This window comes from Staurois parvus, unplaced genomic scaffold (genome assembly GCF_062004578.1).
Source record: "Staurois parvus isolate SC_StPar_1 unplaced genomic scaffold, SC_StPar_1.0 ptg000066l, whole genome shotgun sequence".
Lineage (NCBI taxonomy): Eukaryota > Metazoa > Chordata > Amphibia > Anura > Ranidae > Staurois > Staurois parvus.
The window spans coordinates 2347129-2367506 of NW_028317862.1; the positions used below are offsets into that span (position 1 = coordinate 2347129).

Genomic DNA, 20378 nt, shown 5'->3' on the forward strand with positions numbered 1-20378 from the left:
GCAGATGTTGTTAATAAACAGAGTTTTGAAGGAAGTTCAAAGTCTTATTCTAGTTGATATTTAACCACTTGAGTCCCTAAATTGCTTTGAGTCATAGAGTGTTATTTTCATGTTAGCGATTTCTCAGTTCTGCACATTATACAGGACATATAAGGCTTTAGTTTGGTAGCAGATTTGGATGTTTATATTTTTAGCTCCTTGTTTTTCACACTTGACTGTTTTTTTTTGTTTCTGTTTTTCCCCTCTTTAGGAGAGGGCTTGGATCTGGTAAGTGGAGACCTGTTGCAGCCCCTCTGCACAGCCATGTAGGAAAAGTTCACTTCTAATACCGATCTATTGCTGGTTATATTCAGCCAGCAATAGATCACTACAACAGCAATCTACTGCTGCATGGAAAGGTTGGACAGAGCTGTAGACGTTCTCCCAAGTCTCCAGACTGACAGGAGGCATTGTATTTACATTCTCTTCCAAAGTGTGCTCCAATGGAGCGGTCATTAAAAGGATAGGAAGCCCAGGGGGCTGATCATTTTAGCTCCTAGACTTGGTGCTGAATCCCAGGTGTTACTGACAGCCAGCAGTTCCAGCACTAACTGCTGCTGGGGCATGAAAGTATGGTTTTAAAAGTAGTTCATAAAACACTTTTTGCTGGGAGAACTTAATTTGCAGAAAACTTCCCAGTTTCCTCTTGTAATGGAACTCACACAAGCATTCCACCCATTGCCTAGTTCAGGAAACAATTATGTGCCAATCCATTTACAATTCTCAGACCACTGTTTTGCTTTTTACTTTTAGAAAATTTAGCTGACTTCAGATTGAATTAGAAAGGTAATTTGTATTGAAGTGGACCTGACTTTAAAAAAGGAAAGATTTGCTATTTAATAGGGAACATCTCGAAATGTTAATTGTACCTGAAGATTTTTTCCCTAAAAAAATTGCACATTTTTTTCCTCCTCCTGAAAATTTGCAGTGTATGTGAGGGTGCCTAGGCACTCCTGAGCCTATAAACCTCATATTTGTATATCTGCAGTTTGATATCTTAAAAGTAAAAGATCACCTTTAGAAAAAGAAAAAAAAAAAAAAAGCACATTATTTTGCAGATAATAAAAAAAGTGCATTTATTATTTTTTTCTAAAGAGCCTGGGGAACATTGCACCAGTGAGCAGCACATCTCAGGTTCAAGCTCCTGCAGAGTCTTAGGGTAGCTATCTGCCCATATCTCATACGGCAAGGTAGTTACCTGAGAGCAGGAAGGTCAATGAACTATGAGAGCATTCAGCAGCGCCCTCACAGTGCATTGAGAACTACAAGCCGACAGCAGTAATGTTTGACTTGTAAGCATTCCTTCACAGGAAATTATGAATAAATGATGCAGCCGTGTGGGCGGAGCATCGCATAGCCACACTATTTTAAAACTGTAACAGTGGAGCGGAGAAGATCCTCCACTTGCTGTCACAGCGAGGTGGGATCAGGGGGGAGGCTGCAGATGCTGGAACATGTTACATGTTCCACCAAAAAACGGACGGGAACATGCAGCATTTTCCAATGGCAAACTTATCCTTTAAGGCACTGATGCCTTTGATTGCTAGTCTCAGGAGACAGGAAGTTATATTTTCTGAATGTCATTGCTGTGCTGCTTGTTGGAGACGAATCTGCACTCCATGCATCTTAAGGTTTGCGATTCATTTGGCTCTCTGCTTTGTGAACCTCTCCTGCTGCTTCTTGAATAATTCCCAACCAATCATCAAAAAGGTAGCTCTGCCATGAGAAAGCAAAGTTCTGCCTCTACCAAGATGGCCATCTACCACACAGCTGCACCATGCAGAACAGGGCAAGGTAATCAGTAATAGGGAAGACTTGAATGAAGGGAGATCACAGGTAGCACAGCCGACTAGTCAATTGCTCTCTCTACATGCCATTTTTGAGCACAGCTTCCAGAATTCAGTTCTTTAACACTAAAATATAAGTACTGTGTAGAAACTATGCTATACTGTATATGTTATATCATTTTTAACAAAGAATTGAGTTACTCTCCATCTGTTTCAGATACTAGTCCAATGTTTTTCTCTTGAGAAGGTAGACTGTCCTGTAAACATGTTCAAAGACTGCTGATTATTCAAACTATTTGTATTGACTTGAACATTTCCGCCAGGATATAGGTCTCATCCCAGAGAACTCCGGGCCTCTTTAACTGTTTCTCCAAGTTTTTAGCTGATTCCATTAGATCTGTCAGGTTAATTTTCAGTTCAGAATTGGGGCAACAAAATAAGATTTCATTCACTTCATCCTCGATCTTCTGAGCATAAATTAGAGGGAAAACTTCATGAATGACTCTCATCACTTGTTCTTTCAAAACGGCATCACGGCACACCAGATTCAAAATGAAGATCCCTGCAAGAAAAGGTTTTTCTAGCAGATAAAGCAAAGAAAGCCCTTTGCACTTAAATTCAGCAGAAACCAAATCATTCAGTATCATCTACATGATAGAGATTACAAAAACATGTATAAAAAGCATTAAAAAAAAAAAAAGAAAAAAGAAAAAAGAAAAAGCTTCAAACAACAGAGGCAGCAACGATTGAGGGAATTACTATTGCTTTCCCGGAAACATTGCTGCTGTATATTTTGGGTACAAAAAGAACTTTTAAAAATATCCCGTGGCCAGTTTCTAACAGCCCAATGCTTTGGACAAGTGCCTAGGAAGATGCTGACAAGGGCCAACTATGTGCAAAATGGTTTAGTAATAAATAACTGGAAAATCTTTAAAGTGGAGTTCCACTCGACCTATCAAAAAATAAAAGTCAGCAGTTAAAATAACTGTAGCTGCTTTTAAAAAACAGCCACTTATCTGTCCCTTGGTCCCGTGGTGTGTCCCCTGCAGCCCGTTTCACTGGCCATCCTGTATTCCAGGAGGCCGGCATCTTCACTGTGGGCACCCACTGCACATGCGTGAGTAGCACTGCGCTTCATAAATGGTCCTGTAGTCTTCTGGGACCTGTCAAGTGTCCCAAAAGTCTACAGGGAGGGAGGACACCTTCCGTTTCCGATCACCCAGCTTTTTTTTTTTTTTGCTTTTTTTTTTTTTATTTGTTGCTTCACGAGTAGATTTGCTCAGGTTGTTGACCATGGGAAAATTAGTTTGCTTCTGTTTGAACAAATGGATACAGCAACCTCTCATCAGCTCCACACTGGGTGGGGGGGGGGGGGGGTAACACACTGCTAGTTGTTTCCCCAATCTTGTTGGAAATGGGGGGGGGGGGGGGGGGGATTAGCCCTGCAGGCTCAACTCTACTATTTGCTGGTCATTTCTCTGCACTGAAGCGCTATCATCCTGCAAGCTCCACGCTTGGCTCTAAACACTAGGCTTTCAAGTAAGGTCCGTGCAGTCAGCGTGCACCTAATTAAAAGGTGTTGACTGATTTTGGTTAACGTAGACACGTTAGATGTCAACGGCTCAGCTTTCTGACATGCCCCAATGTTTTAGCAGCATAACATCCTCACCATCAATGGATCTGATGAAGACACACAAGGGTTGCACCTCAGTGAGAGTTTTTTGCCCCTGCTGGTGACACAGAGGGACCTCTGCACCTCTTGACAGTGCGACTGACAATGAAAGATCCAGAAAGTGCCACCACTTCACCTATTTTATGGAACTATGAGACTTTTCAGTTACATTTATTAATTTTTTTCTGTGTGACTATGGTAGAAGTGCTTCCTCTTGTTTCATGATACAATGTGTTTGAGTAGAGCTACAGTGGACTCTTGGGGAAGCTGCTACCCATAAAGTGAATGCACTGGACTACAATAATGCAAGCTCAGATTCAATATCATTCAGAAGATGTGAAGGAATACATGAATTGAGTATAGCCTATTGAAAAAGAAGATTAAAAAAAGCTGTTCAACAGAAGTCTATGGCCTTTTTGGTTTTTTTTTTGTTTTTGTTTTTTTGGGGGGGTAGAGGGTGATTTTGACAGGTACCGGTTTTCAATTCTACTCAGATCGCCTAGGGCATCCAAGCAGAACTTCACCTCCCCACCCCCTCCACACAGTCTTTTTGGACATGTCACAGGTCCCAGAAGGCTGTGGGACCATTCACAAAGCACAAAACACAAGCCATGCATGCGCAGTGGGCAGCTGGCTGTGAAGCTGCAAGCAGCATAGCTGGCTGCCAACAGTTAGGATGCCGGCACCAGGAACCCAAAAGCTAGCGAAGAACTAGCCCAGGTGAGGACGGCACTGGATCCCTGGGCAGGTAATTATCCTTTCATTAAAAATCAGCAGCTACAGGATTTGTAGCTGCTGACTTTTAATTTTTATCCCAGAGTGAAGAACCATTTTAAGTACTAGCAAATCTCTCTTCTCTAAAAAAAAAAAGAAAAAAAAAAAGGAAGAGGTATCTTTTTCACCAGCAGAAAACCTCTTATCCTCAAATTCTCTAAGAATGCAAAAACACAGACACACAATATACACTGCTCAAACAAATTAAAGGAACACTTTTTAATCAGAGTATAGCATCAAGTCAATTAAACTCCTGGGATAGTAATCTGGTAATTTAAGTAGCAGAGGGGGTCGTTAATCAGTTTCAGATGCTTTGGTGTTAATGAAATTAACAGGTGCACTAGATAGGCAACAATGAGACAACCCCCAAAACAGGAATGGTTTTACAGGTGGAGGCCACTGACATTTTCTTCCCTAATCATCTTTTCTGACTGTTTTTCACTAGTTTTGCATTTGGCTAGGGTCAGTGTCACTACTGGTAGCATGAGGCCATACCTGGACCCTACAGAGGTTGCACAGGCAGTCCAACTCCTACAGGATGGCACATCAATATGTGCCATTGCCAGAAAGTTTGCGGAGTCTCCCAGTACAGTCTCAAGAGAAAGGAGATTCCAGGAGACAGACAGTTACTCTAGGAGAGCTGGACAGGGCCGTAGAAGGTCCTTAAACCCATCAGCAGGACCAGTATCTGCTCCTTTGTGCAAAGAGGGACAGGACGAGCACTGTCAGAGCCCTACAGAATGACCTCCAGCAGGCCACTGGTGTGAATGTCTCTGACCAAACAATCAAAAACAGACTTCAAGAGGTTGTCCTGAGGGCCCGACATCCTCTAGTGGCCCCTGTGCTCACTGCCTGGCACCATACAGCTCGATTGGCATTTACCGTTGAACACCAGAATTGGCAGGTCCACCACTGGCACCCTGTGCTTTTCACAGCTGAGAGCAGGTTCACCCTGAGCACGTGATGGACGTGAAAGGGTCTGGGGAGAAGCCGAGGAGAACGTTATGCTGCCTGTAACATTGTTCAGCATGACCATTTTAGTGGTGGGTCAGTGATTGTCTGGGGAGGCATATCCATGGAGAGACACACAGACTTTTATAGGCTAGACAATGGCACCCTGACTGCCATTAGATATTGGGATGAAATCCTTGGACCCATTATCAGACCCTACGCTGGTGCAGTGGGTCCTGGGTTCCTCCTGGTGCACAACAATGCCCGGCCTCATGTGGCAAGAGTATGCAGGCAGTTCGTGGAGGATGAAGAAACTTATACCATTGAATGGCTCCCACGCTGGCCTGACTTAAATCCAATAGAATACCTCTGGGATATCATGTTTCGGTTCATACGACGCTACCAGGTTGCACCTCAGGGATGTCCTGGTCCAGATCTGGGAGGAAATACCCCAGGACACCATCTGTCCTCTCATTGGGAACATGCCCCGACATTGTCAGGCATGCATACAAGCACGTGGGGGCCATACAGTACCATTTTGAGTTGCTGCAATGAAATTTTAGCAAAATGGACTAGCCTGCTGCATCATTATTTCACTTTGATTTTTAGGGTTTCTGAATTCAGTCCTCTGTAGGTTGATAATTTTAATTTCCATCAAACGATGGGGCATCCTTATGTTCCTAACATATTACTCAATCCATATCAGTTTAGATACCTAGCATGATATTTTCCCCATTGAGATCTGATGTGTTTTCAAGTGTTCCTTTAATGTTTTTGAGCAGTGTATTATGTTCTACTCACCATCATTCTTGAGGAGTTTGTGTACATTTTGAAGAAAACCTTTCTCCACAAAAGCAGGTGGTGGACAGCTCATGCCAAGACTGGTATCCTTACTGTCCACATCAAACATTACCACATCATAAGCAGCTTTATCTGTACAAAAAGAGCATAGATCCAGAGATTAGGGATTCTACCACTTGTGATGAGATCTTACACTTCATCTTAAAACATAGCATGTGTTAATGAGAAGCAATGGACCCAACAACATATTATAAAGTGTCTGTGAGTGATCACATGTAATTCTGTTTTTCTGTAATTCTGTTTTTATACTAAGCTACTGTTGTACTTTGTGTTTAAAATACACTATAGACATTAAAGAGCATTCACCTGATCTGGTAGTTTGTGGTTAGACCATGAATGGCCTGTGGGAACTCTTCTGATCATAATTCAGGGAAAAAGAAATTGGTTGGGTTGGATATTACATGAGAAATTGGCAGCTTAGGATCCAACACATTCTTGGCAGACCAAGGGTTGAAGGAAACCATTCATGCTGCTAAACAAGTTTCTAGCTGTCATTTATGCCAATGAGAGCGTAAAACAATTTGGTTCCTATGGGACACAAATCGTTTTATTTCAGGCCCTTTGTACAAAAAGAGCAGTAAGAAGTGTAAAAAAAAAAAAAAAAAAAAAAAAAAAAAAAAGGAACTTATTGGTTGTTATTGAAAAATAAAATGCTTTTCTCGTATATAGTCTCAATAACAGCTGTGCCGTCCAAAAGTATGTTACATATGAAATTAATCAAACACAACAGGGATGTCAACTTACCTTTGTCTGCGAAGTTGTTGATATGAACCAATCCATCAGCTAAATGAACATTCATACGCTCATCTTGACTGAAGCCAAACCAACTGGTGGCCACTTCCAACACAGAAGGGTCAATTTCAATGGCTTCAACCCGTGAACCCAAGAAATAGTCATGGATAAAAAGGGATAAGCTGCCTCCTCCCAGTCCTACCACCAATACAGAGATGTGCTGGTCTGTAAAAAGAAAAGCAAGACTTAAAAGTACATTAAAACATGGATTGTGTGATCATGTCTGGTAAAATCTTGCATTTTAAATTTTAGCTTACTGTAGAGAGTAGGGTATTTTATACAGTGAGAAAAACCACATACCAACACAGACAGCCTGCATTTAAAAAGCATGGCTTATCCATTTTTTTTACAGCACCCCAGCACAACTAATAAGAATAAGTTGGTATGTATCGGATGAAAGTAAACGTTACAAAACGGCTTTGTGATTGCCTTTGCTGGATCTCATCACATCACTGGTCTTTGCACTGTTCTACTTTAATAAACCTCAATTATAAGGAAAAACAATGCCTATGCATGTATTACGTCAATAGAATCATATCTGCATGCGGCAAGTCTATTTAACAGTTGAAGCAGAAGTTTGGGGTTTGTAAAAAAATATATATATATATACCGTATACTCACCTCTATGCAGCAGCATCAGTCTGATGCTGCATCTCTCCCACATCAACTCTAAGACCGAGAACTGAGCAATTACATGATCGCCCAATGCTCAGCTTTCAGTCTGCTCAGAGTGAAGAGCAGTGACTGTCAGTCACTGCTCTCTGCTCTGCCCCTCCAGTGCTCACTGGAGTGCTAGGCCGGAGAAGGGGGTGGGAGCTGAGAGCCAGAGTCAGCGGTCAATCAGGAAGCTGAGTGGATCCCAACAATATGGTCGTGATCCTTCCAAAGCCTGTAGCAGCTGTGACAGCAGCTGATAGAAGGCAATAGCTCAGCTTACTCTGGATCACAGACTGCAAAACTAAGGGCACTCCTGTGACCCACATAAAAGCTCTTTTAAAATTATAAGGAAAGAAACCATTTTAACCCTTTAAGCTTTTCTGAGATGTCTTCAAACGACACCACAAGAAAATGTATACATTCATCTTAGTGTGAATGTGATCAGCAACACATTCACCCTGCCACATGCAATGTATTAATTAGCAAGGGTAGCAATAGAAATGCAGTCCAGATCTTACACCTTTCAGACCACACAGGGATATTATTCTTAGCTCTTTACTCTTGTTATAGTCAAAGAGATATAAGCAGTTTTTGTTGATCCACCTTTGTACTTGCCGGTTATGCATGAAAAATTCCCATTCCAAAATAACATTAAGAAGAGAAAGGAGCAGTGCTGAAGGTAGTATTTATTGTTTTGTAATGTCCCCAGCTATGATCAATGACCTTACATGATCTGAAACCCCTTACTTCTAGACTGCATTGACCTGAAACATTGGTATTTGATAGACTGAATATGAAAGAACGTGTTTTCTAGCTAACTAAATGGTATTTACCCTTAAGCACTTCTGTGTGCTAAATATGCTTAAAGCAGCTTAAAACCAAAAACCAAATGTGTAATATATTGCAGCTTACCAGTTATTAGAAGTGGCAGCTGCATTAGTTTTCTTTAAGACTTTTCACCCAGTGATCTTGCCAGTAACACACCTTCTGTATTAGAGTACCTACACCCTGGATGAAGGAGCACAGGGGCACCTTTGGACAGCAGCATTGTCAGTCTGTGGGAAGGGTATTATTAGATGCACTTGCAGATTTAGATACACAAACAAATTGAAGCTATGAAGCCAAACCCCAGCTAACACTTTAAAAGCAGTTACAGCAACTATTTTTTCCTTGTGATAAATGTCTTACACAAATGAATAAAAGCTGATCATTGTAAGAACCCTTGTCAGTGGTGAATGGTTTGCCTCATCTCTCTAACTGCTATATCTGAAGGAAAGCATGTTCTTTTGAAAAAGAAAAAAAGAAAAAATAAAAATAAAAAACACACCTACTGGCGAGATCACAAGGTGAAAATAAGCCTTGAAAAGATGAGTAATGCCTCAGGACATCTGCAATGTATTAAGCAATGTAATAAATGTTTGCTTTTGTGTTTAATACTGCCTTAATATTTGCCAAGCTCCAAAAGGCTGCATCATTCCATTTACCAAGCACAAGCTTGAAAAACAAACTCTTGGATCTCAGCATACATTTCACAAGTATGCCATTCACAAGCCATGTAAAGCAATACCTGGAAGTACTCCTGGATTGCGGAGCAGTGCCAGTCCTGAGATCATTACTTTGTGATGTTCACAGCACAAGAAGCTTTTGTCAATAATAAGAGATGCCTGAGACTCTCCTTTGTCTGCTGGCTGCTGTTTCTTCTTGTCTTTTTTCTTCTTTTTCTGTCCTAGCAGAAAGGAAAAAAAACATCACTTTACACAAGGTATGTGTCAGTTTTCAGGAAAGTAAGCTGCCTTAAAACCTCTTATAGTCCATAGAAGCACACTATACAGTCAACAATGCATACATAATGTCGAGATTTTAATTCTGATCCATTTCTCTTAGAGCGGTTCACACCAGATGCAGTCCAGTGCATTTTTTTCTGAACCAAAAATGCATGGACATATGAGTTTCAATTGCATAGTTCACACCAGTGCAGTCAAAAGAATTAGAACATGCTGCATTTTTTTCTGCACTTGACTGTAGCGGAATGTGGCAAAGCGCATCAAAACACACTGGAATGCATTTTTGCTTGCGATCTCTGTTGGCCGTTAGAAGCAGGCTGTCAGAAGTAGGGAGTCATTGGTTGTTAAGTAGCTGGCATCCACCGGTGTCCAAACAATGAGTCATCCCTGCTGTTAGCAGGGATTCATAGGTCTTATATGCAGGCCATAGACGGGTCGTTTATCGGCCGAATTTTCCCCCGCACGAAAAATCGGCTGATATTCACGTAGTTAGTGGGGCCAGCCCGTCGGCCGTTTTTCGTGGATCTTCTCATTTATTTTTATCAGTCATGCTGGAAAATCCACGAAAAATGGCTGTTTTTTGTGGACATTGGTGGCAGCATCGGCAACGACCGATTTTTCGTTTATCGGTCGACAACAGCCTGTCTATGGCCAGCCTTAGCAGCCTCCTCAGAAGTTCTATTTCAGAATTTACATTCCAAGGTTCAAAAGTGGCAAAAGAAGGTGAAAAAAATAAACGCCGATTGCCAGGTGCAAAGATATCCTTCAGTTATGGCGAAAGAAAAAGTGCTTATCCAATGAGAATATAGTTACCATTTGGGGATGTAGCAGTACAAACATGCTAGAATGCAGATTCAGTGAATACCAACTAGAACATGATAAAAAGCAAACCAGTATGAAAGCAGCACTACATTTTCATCAAATATGATCTAAAATGCAAGCATCATATCTCTTACCTTTTTGGGTGGCACTTGGCAGTAGTCTGGCCTCAGATTGCACCACATTTTGGTTATTGAGGAATATAAGACGCCTGAAGTAGCTAGTTCCATCCCCTCGGGCATCCTCAACTACGTATTCCCCACTCAGTTCACTCCGTCCACGATACTGCACTGTTCGGGTTCCTATATCTCTGCCAGCCGATAGAAATGGGATCTGGAAAGAATGACTCATTTTAACAGTGCACTAAAGAAGTAAAATGGGGATTAAACAATTGATCAGGAAAATGAAAAAGTAAGATAAATGTAAAGCATGAGACGTTGATAAAACATTTCTCTGCATTTGCTGAGCAGTCATAGTGCTCTTGGACTGGAGGGCTTAGCACCAATCCTTACTCACTGGTGTTGAGTTAGGCCAGGCTATTACATAATGATCTAGGATTGTGACCTATGGAAAACTACTTACAGACTCTGTACCTACTTCTACTATACAGAGGTGAGGTCAGACAATCAGCTCTCACAAATATTTCCCTGACTAAATGTAAAATACTACCAACTGTGTTCTCTATTAAATATTCAACAGTTGTAACTATTTCATCCTATAGTGCAGGCTCATTTTTGCACACGTATTCACCTAAAAATGAGCACAACGGCTCAACAAACATTTTTGGAATATAAAGCCTACCAAGCATCAGCCCCCTTATTTCTTTCAGTACACACTTCCTAAAATTATTAACTCTAAAACACATTTTTAACACATAGATCCAGAGCTGGTATGATGAACAGCACACACCATCCCTGGCCCGAGCACTGCCCAACTACGCTGCTTGGAATGGAATAATTGATTTGCGGTGACTGCCCAACACCATCACAGCACAAACAGAAGGAGGCATTGGGGTTGATTTACTAAAACTGGACAGTGCAAAATCTAGCGCAGCTCTGCATAGAATCTCATCAGCGTCTAGCTTTTTATTGTCAGTTCAATTGAAGAAGCTGAACTTGGAAGCGGATTGGCTACCAGCACAGCTGCACCAGATTTTGCACTGTCCAGTTTTAGTAAATCGACCCCATTATGTCAACTAAGAAGGAGAGGGGGTTTGGGGTGTCCAAGCGGCTGTCTGGTAAATACTCACAAGCACGCACACAGCAGATACAGGAAGAATCAATGGAGAGTAGTCAGAGCTCCACAACAGTCATGCTCAGTAAAAGGTTACACAATGAGGGCCTTGTCAGTGCTCTCCTGCCTTTCTCCATCGATATGCAGAGAACTATCAGCCCTGCTACACTAATGAGTGTAAATGATGTCAGTGCTCAACAATAGAAATGCCACAAATTGGGCTTCTGGTAGGGGAGGAGTTGACAGGCTGGACTGGAACAAGTAAAGAAAGTATTATCGCCGCAGTAATTCAGTACTTCTTTGGGAAAGCAAGGACAGGTATTTCTAAATAACCTAGAGACCAGCATTTACATTTTAGAGATTATTAGCCTTAAGATCCAAACTCAGTGGGCTATAGTGGTGGCAGCACACAATTTTACCTGCTGGTTATCTGCCAATCCTGACGGAGCTAGTTCTAGAACTTTAGCAGACAGCTCTGACTGAATAGAATCCATGCTTTCATAATGCTGATCCCTATGCAAGGCCACGATTATCAGACGACGGAATCCAACGCTTCTAGCCAATTGTCTCCGTCCAGGTTCAGAACCAAACAGCCACTCTGTTTCTCTTCCCTGGGGAACTGGAAAACAGGAATCCAAAAGTAACTGCAGTAACAAAAAATATAAAAATAGGTATTCAGCTTCCCAATGTAACTTATTTTCATCCTTGTTGTATGACTCTATTAGTGTTTTGGGGTGGGTGACCTTGCCACTTTATTTTTCCTACACACCTGATTTTAGCAATAGTGTGTCTTATTAGCAGTAACTTCTTAAACTGCAAGTTTCAAGAATGTGACTGACAAAGATCACCCTGGATGTAATAAGAGCTACAGTATAGAACAGATGTTCACCTCACATAGAAGCTAAATTCAAGTTTGACCCGTGTGTTTTCTAACCCACAAATACTTCCTAAAAATTAAAAAAGTTGCTTGGTTACTAGGTACATGTAGAACACATTCCTTTAAATGTCATCCAGTTAGGGAATACAGCTGCTTTAGTTTGCTAAAGTACTATGATTGGGTGGGTATGTCACTGCCCAGTACAAGCATTTGTACACCATGTGCTTCAGTAAGTTTTTACAAAGCTTACTGAAAGCAAATGTGCCAGAGTGAAAATGCAGGAAAACCATTCACGGGGGACAGGGAGTTGTCTCCCTTTAACAGAAACTGCCTAAGTAACAACTTTAATAACAAGATTACAAGATATTAGTTCAGGCAAAGTTATAGAATTTAAAAAAATGAAAATTACATAAAAAGAACTGCCGAACTCTATGCAGGAAGCTATAATTATTTTACTCCCGAAACCTGGGAAAGAAACTTTTGCCAGAGTCATACTGCCCCATTTCTTTATTGAATAGAGACATTAAACTCTTAGCTTGAGTCTTGGCGACCAGGCTAAGGTCATTGGTACACAGATTCATGAGGATCAGCCTGGGCTTATCCCCTCCAGATCAGCAGTGAATAATATTGGACACCCATTTAGTAATCTTCAAATGTCAGTGGACAATTCGGGGGGGGGGGTCCATTCTCTCGTTAGACTCTGTGAGGGCGTTTGACAGTGTGGAATGGCCCTACCTTTGGGAAGTACTCTAGATTTGGCTTGGGCATCAATTTAACAAACTTTCCGAGGGGCACTCGGCAGGGGTGTCCCCTCTCCCCCCTGCTCTTGCCTTGGCAATAAAGCCTCTGGCCATTATGATCTGCAACTCTGCGGACATAATGAATTTCGCAGAGGAAACACGGAGGAAAAGATTTCCCTCTATGCTGATGCACCCTATTACATTTAGGTGACACAACCAACTCATTGAAGGCACTCATGGATCTTATCACTAGATTTGGGAGATACTCCGGTTTTATCATTAATTGGAATAAATCTGCCCTTATGTCCCTGGATCCACTAAATTTGCCCCTACCAGCTTGTACCTCGTAAATACCGGTTACTACGTCCTTTTAATATGGTCTCCCCTGATCCTAATCAGTACCTACAACTAAATCTGGCTCCGCTACTAGATAAGCACAAAACAAAATGTAAGGCCTGGTGTAAGCTTCCCCTATCGGTGGTAGGGCGGGTAAACCTGATCAAAATGATTTGGGCACCGCAGCTCCTATACGTTTTTCACAACTCCCCTATATGGATAGCAAAGATGTGGTTCTCATGAATAGACTCCCAATTTTGAGATTTAATATGGCAGAAACAACAGGCCAGAATCAGTCTGTCGGCTTTACAATATGGGAAGAACAAAGGGGGGGCTACCCATCCCACATCCTAGAATGTATTACCTAGTGGCACAGCTTCAGCAACTGGATGAGGGCTCTTGAATCACTCAGACTCAGTGGCTAATCTGATTGCATTAACCAACTCAGTTCTGCCAGCACTCTCCCACTTAGAGTTGGCTCTCCCTGCTCTCTCTTCTCCCTGCCCCACTGCTGTTCTCCTTCGAAAAGTATGGGATGCTTTAAGACTACTCTATGCATCAGTGGGTTTCTAGACATTTCCCCCATTGGGGGTAATCCTGGGTATCCAGAATTAGTGAAACTGGAGGGCTTTCATTAGTGGAGGTAGAGAGGGATATAATATCTTGACCAGTTGTTCTGGGAATCATTATTAAAGATGGCCCTGAGTGCTGTATACTGTATGCAGTTAATGCTGCATACAGTTAATACAGCACTGCCAGCAGGTGCAAGCATTGGTAATGGAAATAGTGTGTTTGGGCCAGCTTGGCCCAACAAACTATTTTAAGTGAAATTATACCTTTAAAGCATAATGGTGACCAGGAAATCCTTGGTCTACATTTTTATTTTGTTGCAGAAGAGACAGTGGGGTCGATTTACTAAAACTAGAGCCCTCAGAATCTGGTACAGCTGTGCATGGCAGCCAAGCATCTCATAACAGCTTGTTCAATTAAGCTTTGGCAATAAAACCTGGAAGCCGATTGGTTTCTATGCAGAGTTGCACCAGATTTTGCAGCTTTAGTAAATAACACCCATTGTGTATATCGTCTGTGGTAAAAAGTCTGCCTGCTTGCATTTTAAATATAGACTTTAGTTCTGCTCTAAGTGGGGTCAGAAGTTGTCACTCTTCCCATTTGCACCACCCCACCACCACCATTGCCACTGATCACAAGCTACCACCCTAGCCCCAGCAACCAATGGGTGAGCGGTAATGATGTGCAGTAACCTCTAGCAACCAATCAGCAAGCAGAAATTATGTTCTGTAACCTCTAGCAACTAATCACAATCACTGCCTCATCTGGTGTAGTAAACTGATTTTGAGTGTAGCTGCTACTTATTGTATGTCTCAGGGCAGGTGGAGAGCAAAATTGCATGTGGGGGTGGGGAGTGAGAGGGGTGGGGGGAGAAAGGGGGGGTGGGAGAGAGATCCTTAGTCCTATCTACTGTTCCTCCTGTGCCTCCCTGACCCAGACCCTGTCTGCCAGTAGGTGTGTGTGATGCTCTGTACCTGACAGCAGTGGGCTGCGTCCGTTCTCATTCTGGGTGATCTGCTCATTCCTCTGCTATGTGGTCCCAGGCTATCTGCGCTCCAGCCCATCCTTGTCCTCTGAGCCCCTGGTCAGCCTGTCCTCCAGTTGTCGGAGCTGCAAGCTGAGAGGTTAGAGGAGTCCATGCTCTGGGAGGCACCGCCGTTGGGGATGCTGCGCCCACTGCTGCTCAGTGTCAGTGGAAGTCTTCCTGCTCATAGGCTCTCAATCCTAGCTGCCCTCGATGCTCGCCTTCCCCCTACTCCTGCCACCACTGGGACCGGGATCCTTCAAGACAAAGGGCTCAAGGGGCAGCTGCTTTTGGGCCCCACAATGACTGGGCCTGGGGCAGCTGCCCCTTTTGCCTTGCATTAAAGATGGCCCTGACAACGCTGTGTTCTAGCAGCAGTACGGGACTTCCTGCTCTGTTCCTGGAACAATATCCAGTTAGGATGAGCATTACTCAGCCATTCACATGAAGCTGTGCATTTTTAGAATACAAGGCCTTCTATGACTGGTTGAGCAAAGCTCAGGCTAACTTGATTTTGTCCTGGAAATGAGACAGGAAGTCTCTGGCTGACTGCGTGGAACACAACACTGTATACTGCACGTAGCTGAAGCAACATACAGTTTATACAGCAGGTGCATGTTTTAGTAATGGAAATGGATGGTTTGGAGCAGCTTGGCCCAAACAAATTATTTAAAATTAAATTAAACCTAGAGTTATACTTTAATTAAGTGCCACTGCTACCAGGATTTGAGTGTTAGTAAGATGCTGACAGAAGAGAAAAATGGCAAAAATAGAAAAAAAAAAAAAAAAAAGAAGAGATAAAAAGTAGGGGGTAAAGAGGGATGAAATATATATAAAAAACACACACACACACAATCTGAATTTGTATTGTATGTGAATTCCTTTAAATTTAAAATGGGAAATCCTTTAGAAGAGTAGCTAATTATAGTCCCCTTTAAAGTGGTGTTCGGACATTGACTTATTCATATTACATTAAGTGCAGAATCATACAGAAAGAATATTAGGACATAAGAAAAAAAAAAAAAAGTAAGAAGAAAGATCAGCTTACTTATAAATATTGCAAAGTGATTGGCATGAGATAGTCTTACAGTAAGACTATCTACCACATAAAAGGTATAACGAATTCTTCCAGAATCTCCATCACACAAGTCTAATGACACTTCCTGAGAACTCTGATTTTGGTTCAGGCGGTTACGGATTAGTGCATATTGCTGTCGTTCTTTCACTGCTGCCATTAGTTCATCAGGGCTTGAACAACGCAGCGGCTTGGCGCCCTCCTTATCAGCCATAATTTCCAAGACTTGTGGAAAGCCTGGCATCGGTCGCATCTTTGTCATCACAAATACAAACACTGGTAAAGGAAACTGACTGCCAGACTCATTGCTGCTGCCTTCTGATACTTGATGAACTCGAACCATCCATCCACCTTGGGAGAACTGATTTACTAGTTTGTCCAAGACGTGGCCTTGAGCCAAAGATACACAAACATATCGTCCGCCATATTGCAAGACACGACCAATTTCAACCAGGAACTTTGTAGCAGTTTCCAGAGTTCTCTCTTCTGTATCAGGGAGTATGGCATCCAATGTCCCCTTATCCAACACAGCCTGAAAGTGAGAATCAGAAAATGTAGTCTGTGTGGCATCCATCAACTGATATGTCATCAGAGGTCTTCGTTTGGCATTTCGCTCGTTCATTTGGTGAATGACCACCTCACTCACATCAATATTGGTCAGATTCTGGCATCCAGCATCATATAGCCTTTCACTTAACTCTGAGTTGCCACAGCCCACCACTAGCACCTGCAAGAAACAAGATGTACAAACCAGTTATGTAAAACCTGGTGCAGACCAAGACCTGTCACTACCTTCTATCATTGAATGAATGAATGCAGTGTACAGTAGGTGGTGAAAGGATCTCTCCTTTTTCCCATAATTAATTCTTCCAACACTTATTAAAGCTCAGTACAGCACTCTAGTGAAAGTATATTTAAAGATATAACTTTGGGTAAAGTAGGGGAGGGTTAAAGCAGATCTGAAGTCCACAAATACTAACCTCCCGACACTGGGATCATCTCCTGTGATTCTTCCGGATGCAGGACTTCAGATGTCACTTAGGGGTACAGAGAATGTACACTGAGCTGCGCATGTGCAGCTCAGTGTACATTCTAGAGAAGATAGTGATTAGGGAGGTAAGTTTGTTTTATTGGTTTTAGAACCTAAAAATTAGAGCCTGTCATTGACTTGTACAGGCAGTGACTGAAAGCGAATACATGTGGCTCCCATGTGCATAAGTCCTTAAAAATGAACTAAACTGCATCTGAGCAACACAAATCAAAAACACAATTTAATTCATTTTTAATAGTCAAAGCAAACTCCCCCATCCATCCATGTCTAATTTTTTATTTTGCTGAGAAATCACTTTGAAAAACAGCCCAAGCATTTCTAGCTGTGGCCATCTTGAGTAAGGGCAGATGATTCCTGTAGCATTTACTTCCTGTAATCCATCTGCTCTTAGCTCAGGCAAGCAAACAGGGGTGTGTGCTTAGCCAAGAAAGCCCCTCCTCCCCCCTAAAGACTCCTGGGATGTAGGATATCATTTGCCTAGGCACAGAAACCAGGGAGTAACTGAAGAAATGTTAAAAAAAAAAAAAGTTTAAAAACAGGTAAATACAATATACTTTCCTATCTATTGCTAGCAGCATAAGGATTAAAAATAGTCAATGTTGACTGAAAGAGTGAAGTTCCGATTTAAGGATCATTGATTTCTTAAGGGCATATGCACATGGGCCTAAAAAATTAAAATGTACACTGGATGGTGCTGGCAGAAAGATCCTGCAGAAAAACCTGGTCCGCATGTCTGTATAGAGTTGAAATGTGTGTGGCAGATGTCAATGAACGCAATGTAAGCAAACAAAATCATTCATGTAGGCTGGCTTCACATACATGCGTTGTAGTATATATATCGCATGTGATTCACACAGGAACTGCACCGCATCCCTGTGCAAATCACATGCGATTTGTGTGCGGTGCCATTGAAGCCATACATTTTGTATGGCTCCAATCGCACCAAAAAGGTGTAGGACCCTTTTTTGGTCCACACTAGAATCGGATCGCATGGGTATTCACACCTATGCGATCCGATTCTGCACATCGCACCGTGTTTTGCGGACCGATTTCGGGGTGTTGTTAACCTAACATACACACCCGCAACAGTTCGCATGAAAGGGGTACGATTCTGATGCGGTGCAGAATTCGCACAGAAAACGCTGCGAATTCCGCACTGCATCAGTGTGAACCCAGCCTTAGAATCACTGAAGGCTGAGATCATTCCACACTTGTACAGCTGCCTAGTGAATGACTCAACCAGGGACAGAGAGCAGGGCCTCTCTCCCCTTTACCCTGTGGCACCCGCTATGCCAGTCCAGAATACATGACAGGGGCACCGTTACCAGGGGTATATGAAAGCAATTGGGCAGTAGTACAGCCGCCCAAAATGCTTCCACCTAACAGACAGGAGTCCGCTTGTTAGTTTTACACACAATCCCAGTGGCTGCAGCCGATGGACCCAGTGTGTATTGGTCCATAGGCCTCATTCACACTGGGCATTTTAATCCGTGCAGGCCCATGGTTACCGGCACAGGGATGGACAGGCGTTTAGGGCATCTCTCTGTCAGCCGTCCCATAGCTGTTAACTGGGATGCAATGAATGCACGGGCACAGCTGCTGCTCCCAATGTGACATTCCTGTTGGTGGAGGTGCAGAGTCCCAAATGCACCCTAGGTTGTGTTTGGGTACATGCATCCACATGGATCCCGTTGTCGGCTATGGGACAGCCGACAACGGGATGCGCGGAACACCTGTCCATCCCCGTGCTGGTAAACACAGCCCTGCACAAGGTCCAGATTTCATTCACACTTATGTAACTCCAAAATCATGCGATTTCCATTGTGACTTTGATGTAACTTTGGATGGGTGCGACTTTGGCTTTACTGTTGCATTGATAACATTATGGCTTCCGCACCACCGTATAGGAGAAATACTGCTACAGGGAGGCACAGGTGCAAAAAATCACGTATATATACATGATTTTGAAGTTCCGGGTAGAGAGCGTGCGTGCCCTACTCGCGCTGCCATTCGCAGGCTCAGCTTTCAATCACTGGGTCCCGGCCAGTCATTCCCCGTCGGCACCTGGCGTTCACAGATCTCTCCCGTCAGCTCCTGCACACTGCTTTGTGTGGCTCTGCATAGTAGAGCCATACAAAGCAGTGTGCTTACAGTGTAAAGCAGCACACAGTTAACCCTTTGATCACCCCACGTTAACCCCTTCCTGCCCAGTGCCATCAGTGCTTTTTATTAGCACTTATCACTGTATTGGTGTCACTGGGGATGTCAGTGACACAAAGTCAGTTCCCCCCAGTGTCAGGATGCCCGCCGCATTCCCGCTATAAGTTACTGATCGCCGCCATTACTTGTTTAAAAAAAAATAAAAATTCTAGCATATGTATCACCATTTGTAAAAACTGCAACTTTCACGCAAGTCAATTCATTTACATGTATTGGGATTATTTTTTTTAGCAAAGACATGGAGCAGAATACCTTTTGGTCTAAATTTATGTAGAAATTTGATTATTTACTGGACATGTTTAATAGCAAAAAGTCAAAAGTATAGTTTTTTTTTTTTCAAAAGTGTTGATCTTTTTTTGTTTATAGTGCAAAAAATAAAAACCGCACAGGCAATCAAATACCACCAAAAGAAAGCTCTATTTGTGGGGAAAAAGGGACGTGTATTTAATTGGGGTGCAGCATTGCATGACTGTGCAATTGTTAGTTAAATTAACAGCTCTGTATCGCACAAAAAGGCCTGGTCAGGAAGGGGAGTAAATCATCTAAAGGGCAAGTGGTTAAGATGTGACTTTCATGCAACTTTTGAGAGTTTACATTGCAGTCTATATCACTCCAGTCGCATGAAAGTCACATAAGTAGCACAGAAACCTTTTTAAAGTCGCTGCGACTTTCGTTGCATGGATTTGAACAGCTTCCATTGAAATACATGGGTTGCAACTTGTCATGTGACTTTTGTCAAGTTTATTTTTTCCCCAGGTCGCACAAGGGTGAATGGAGCCTTGAACACTATGTGAAGGAGGCCAGGCCTTGGAGTGTTACTGCATTCAGATCCATAGGAAACTGAACACAGGGTTCTGTGCTGGAGCCCTAATGCAGAGCTCACAGGAGGGGGTGAGAGAAGGGAAGGCAGCCAGCAGTCCATGTACACACCTTGTGTTTCGGTTGAATGTATTTGTGCAGCACACCACACAGCTCCAAGTATCCGCCATACCACTCGAAGGCCCGCTCCCCCCTGCGCCGGAAGAACTGCTGCCAGTACTCGCTGGAGGAGAACTCCTTACTGCTCTTCGGTAACAGATTCATCTTCCCACCATCACTGCCTCAGTCACCGCATGG

The 20378-nt window shown here is 42.7% G+C and overlaps 1 protein-coding gene across 1 annotated transcript; it reads right to left on the minus strand.

The window, feature by feature from the left end:
* Positions 1 to 812: 812 nt before the first annotated feature.
* On the minus strand, positions 813 to 20378 carry METTL13 (methyltransferase 13, eEF1A N-terminus and K55). Its single transcript, XM_089668883.1, has 8 exons — positions 20193 to 20378; positions 15965 to 16718; positions 11789 to 11988; positions 10274 to 10469; positions 9101 to 9259; positions 6829 to 7041; positions 6025 to 6156; positions 813 to 2388 (listed from the first exon to the last, which is right to left on the minus strand). The coding sequence occupies exons 1-8, from the start codon at positions 20343 to 20345 to the stop codon at positions 2114 to 2116; spliced, it is 2082 nt and encodes a 693-aa protein (XP_089525009.1). The 5' UTR covers positions 20346 to 20378; the 3' UTR covers positions 813 to 2113.

What these genes read in the sequence shown, in the direction of transcription:
- METTL13 (XM_089668883.1), bottom strand. Translation starts at nt 20,345, where the DNA reads ATGAATCTGTTACCGAAGAGCAGTAAGGAGTTCTCCTCCAGCGAGTAC. An exon ending in ACATTCAACCGAAACACAAG is followed by an intron (nt 16,719 to 20,192) that starts GTGTGTACATGG and finishes TGTTTCTTGCAG; the next exon opens with GTGCTAGTGGTGGGCTGTGG. An exon ending in GCCAAGTGCCACCCAAAAAG is followed by an intron (nt 9,260 to 10,273) that starts GTAAGAGATATG and finishes CCTTTCTGCTAG; the next exon opens with GACAGAAAAAGAAGAAAAAA.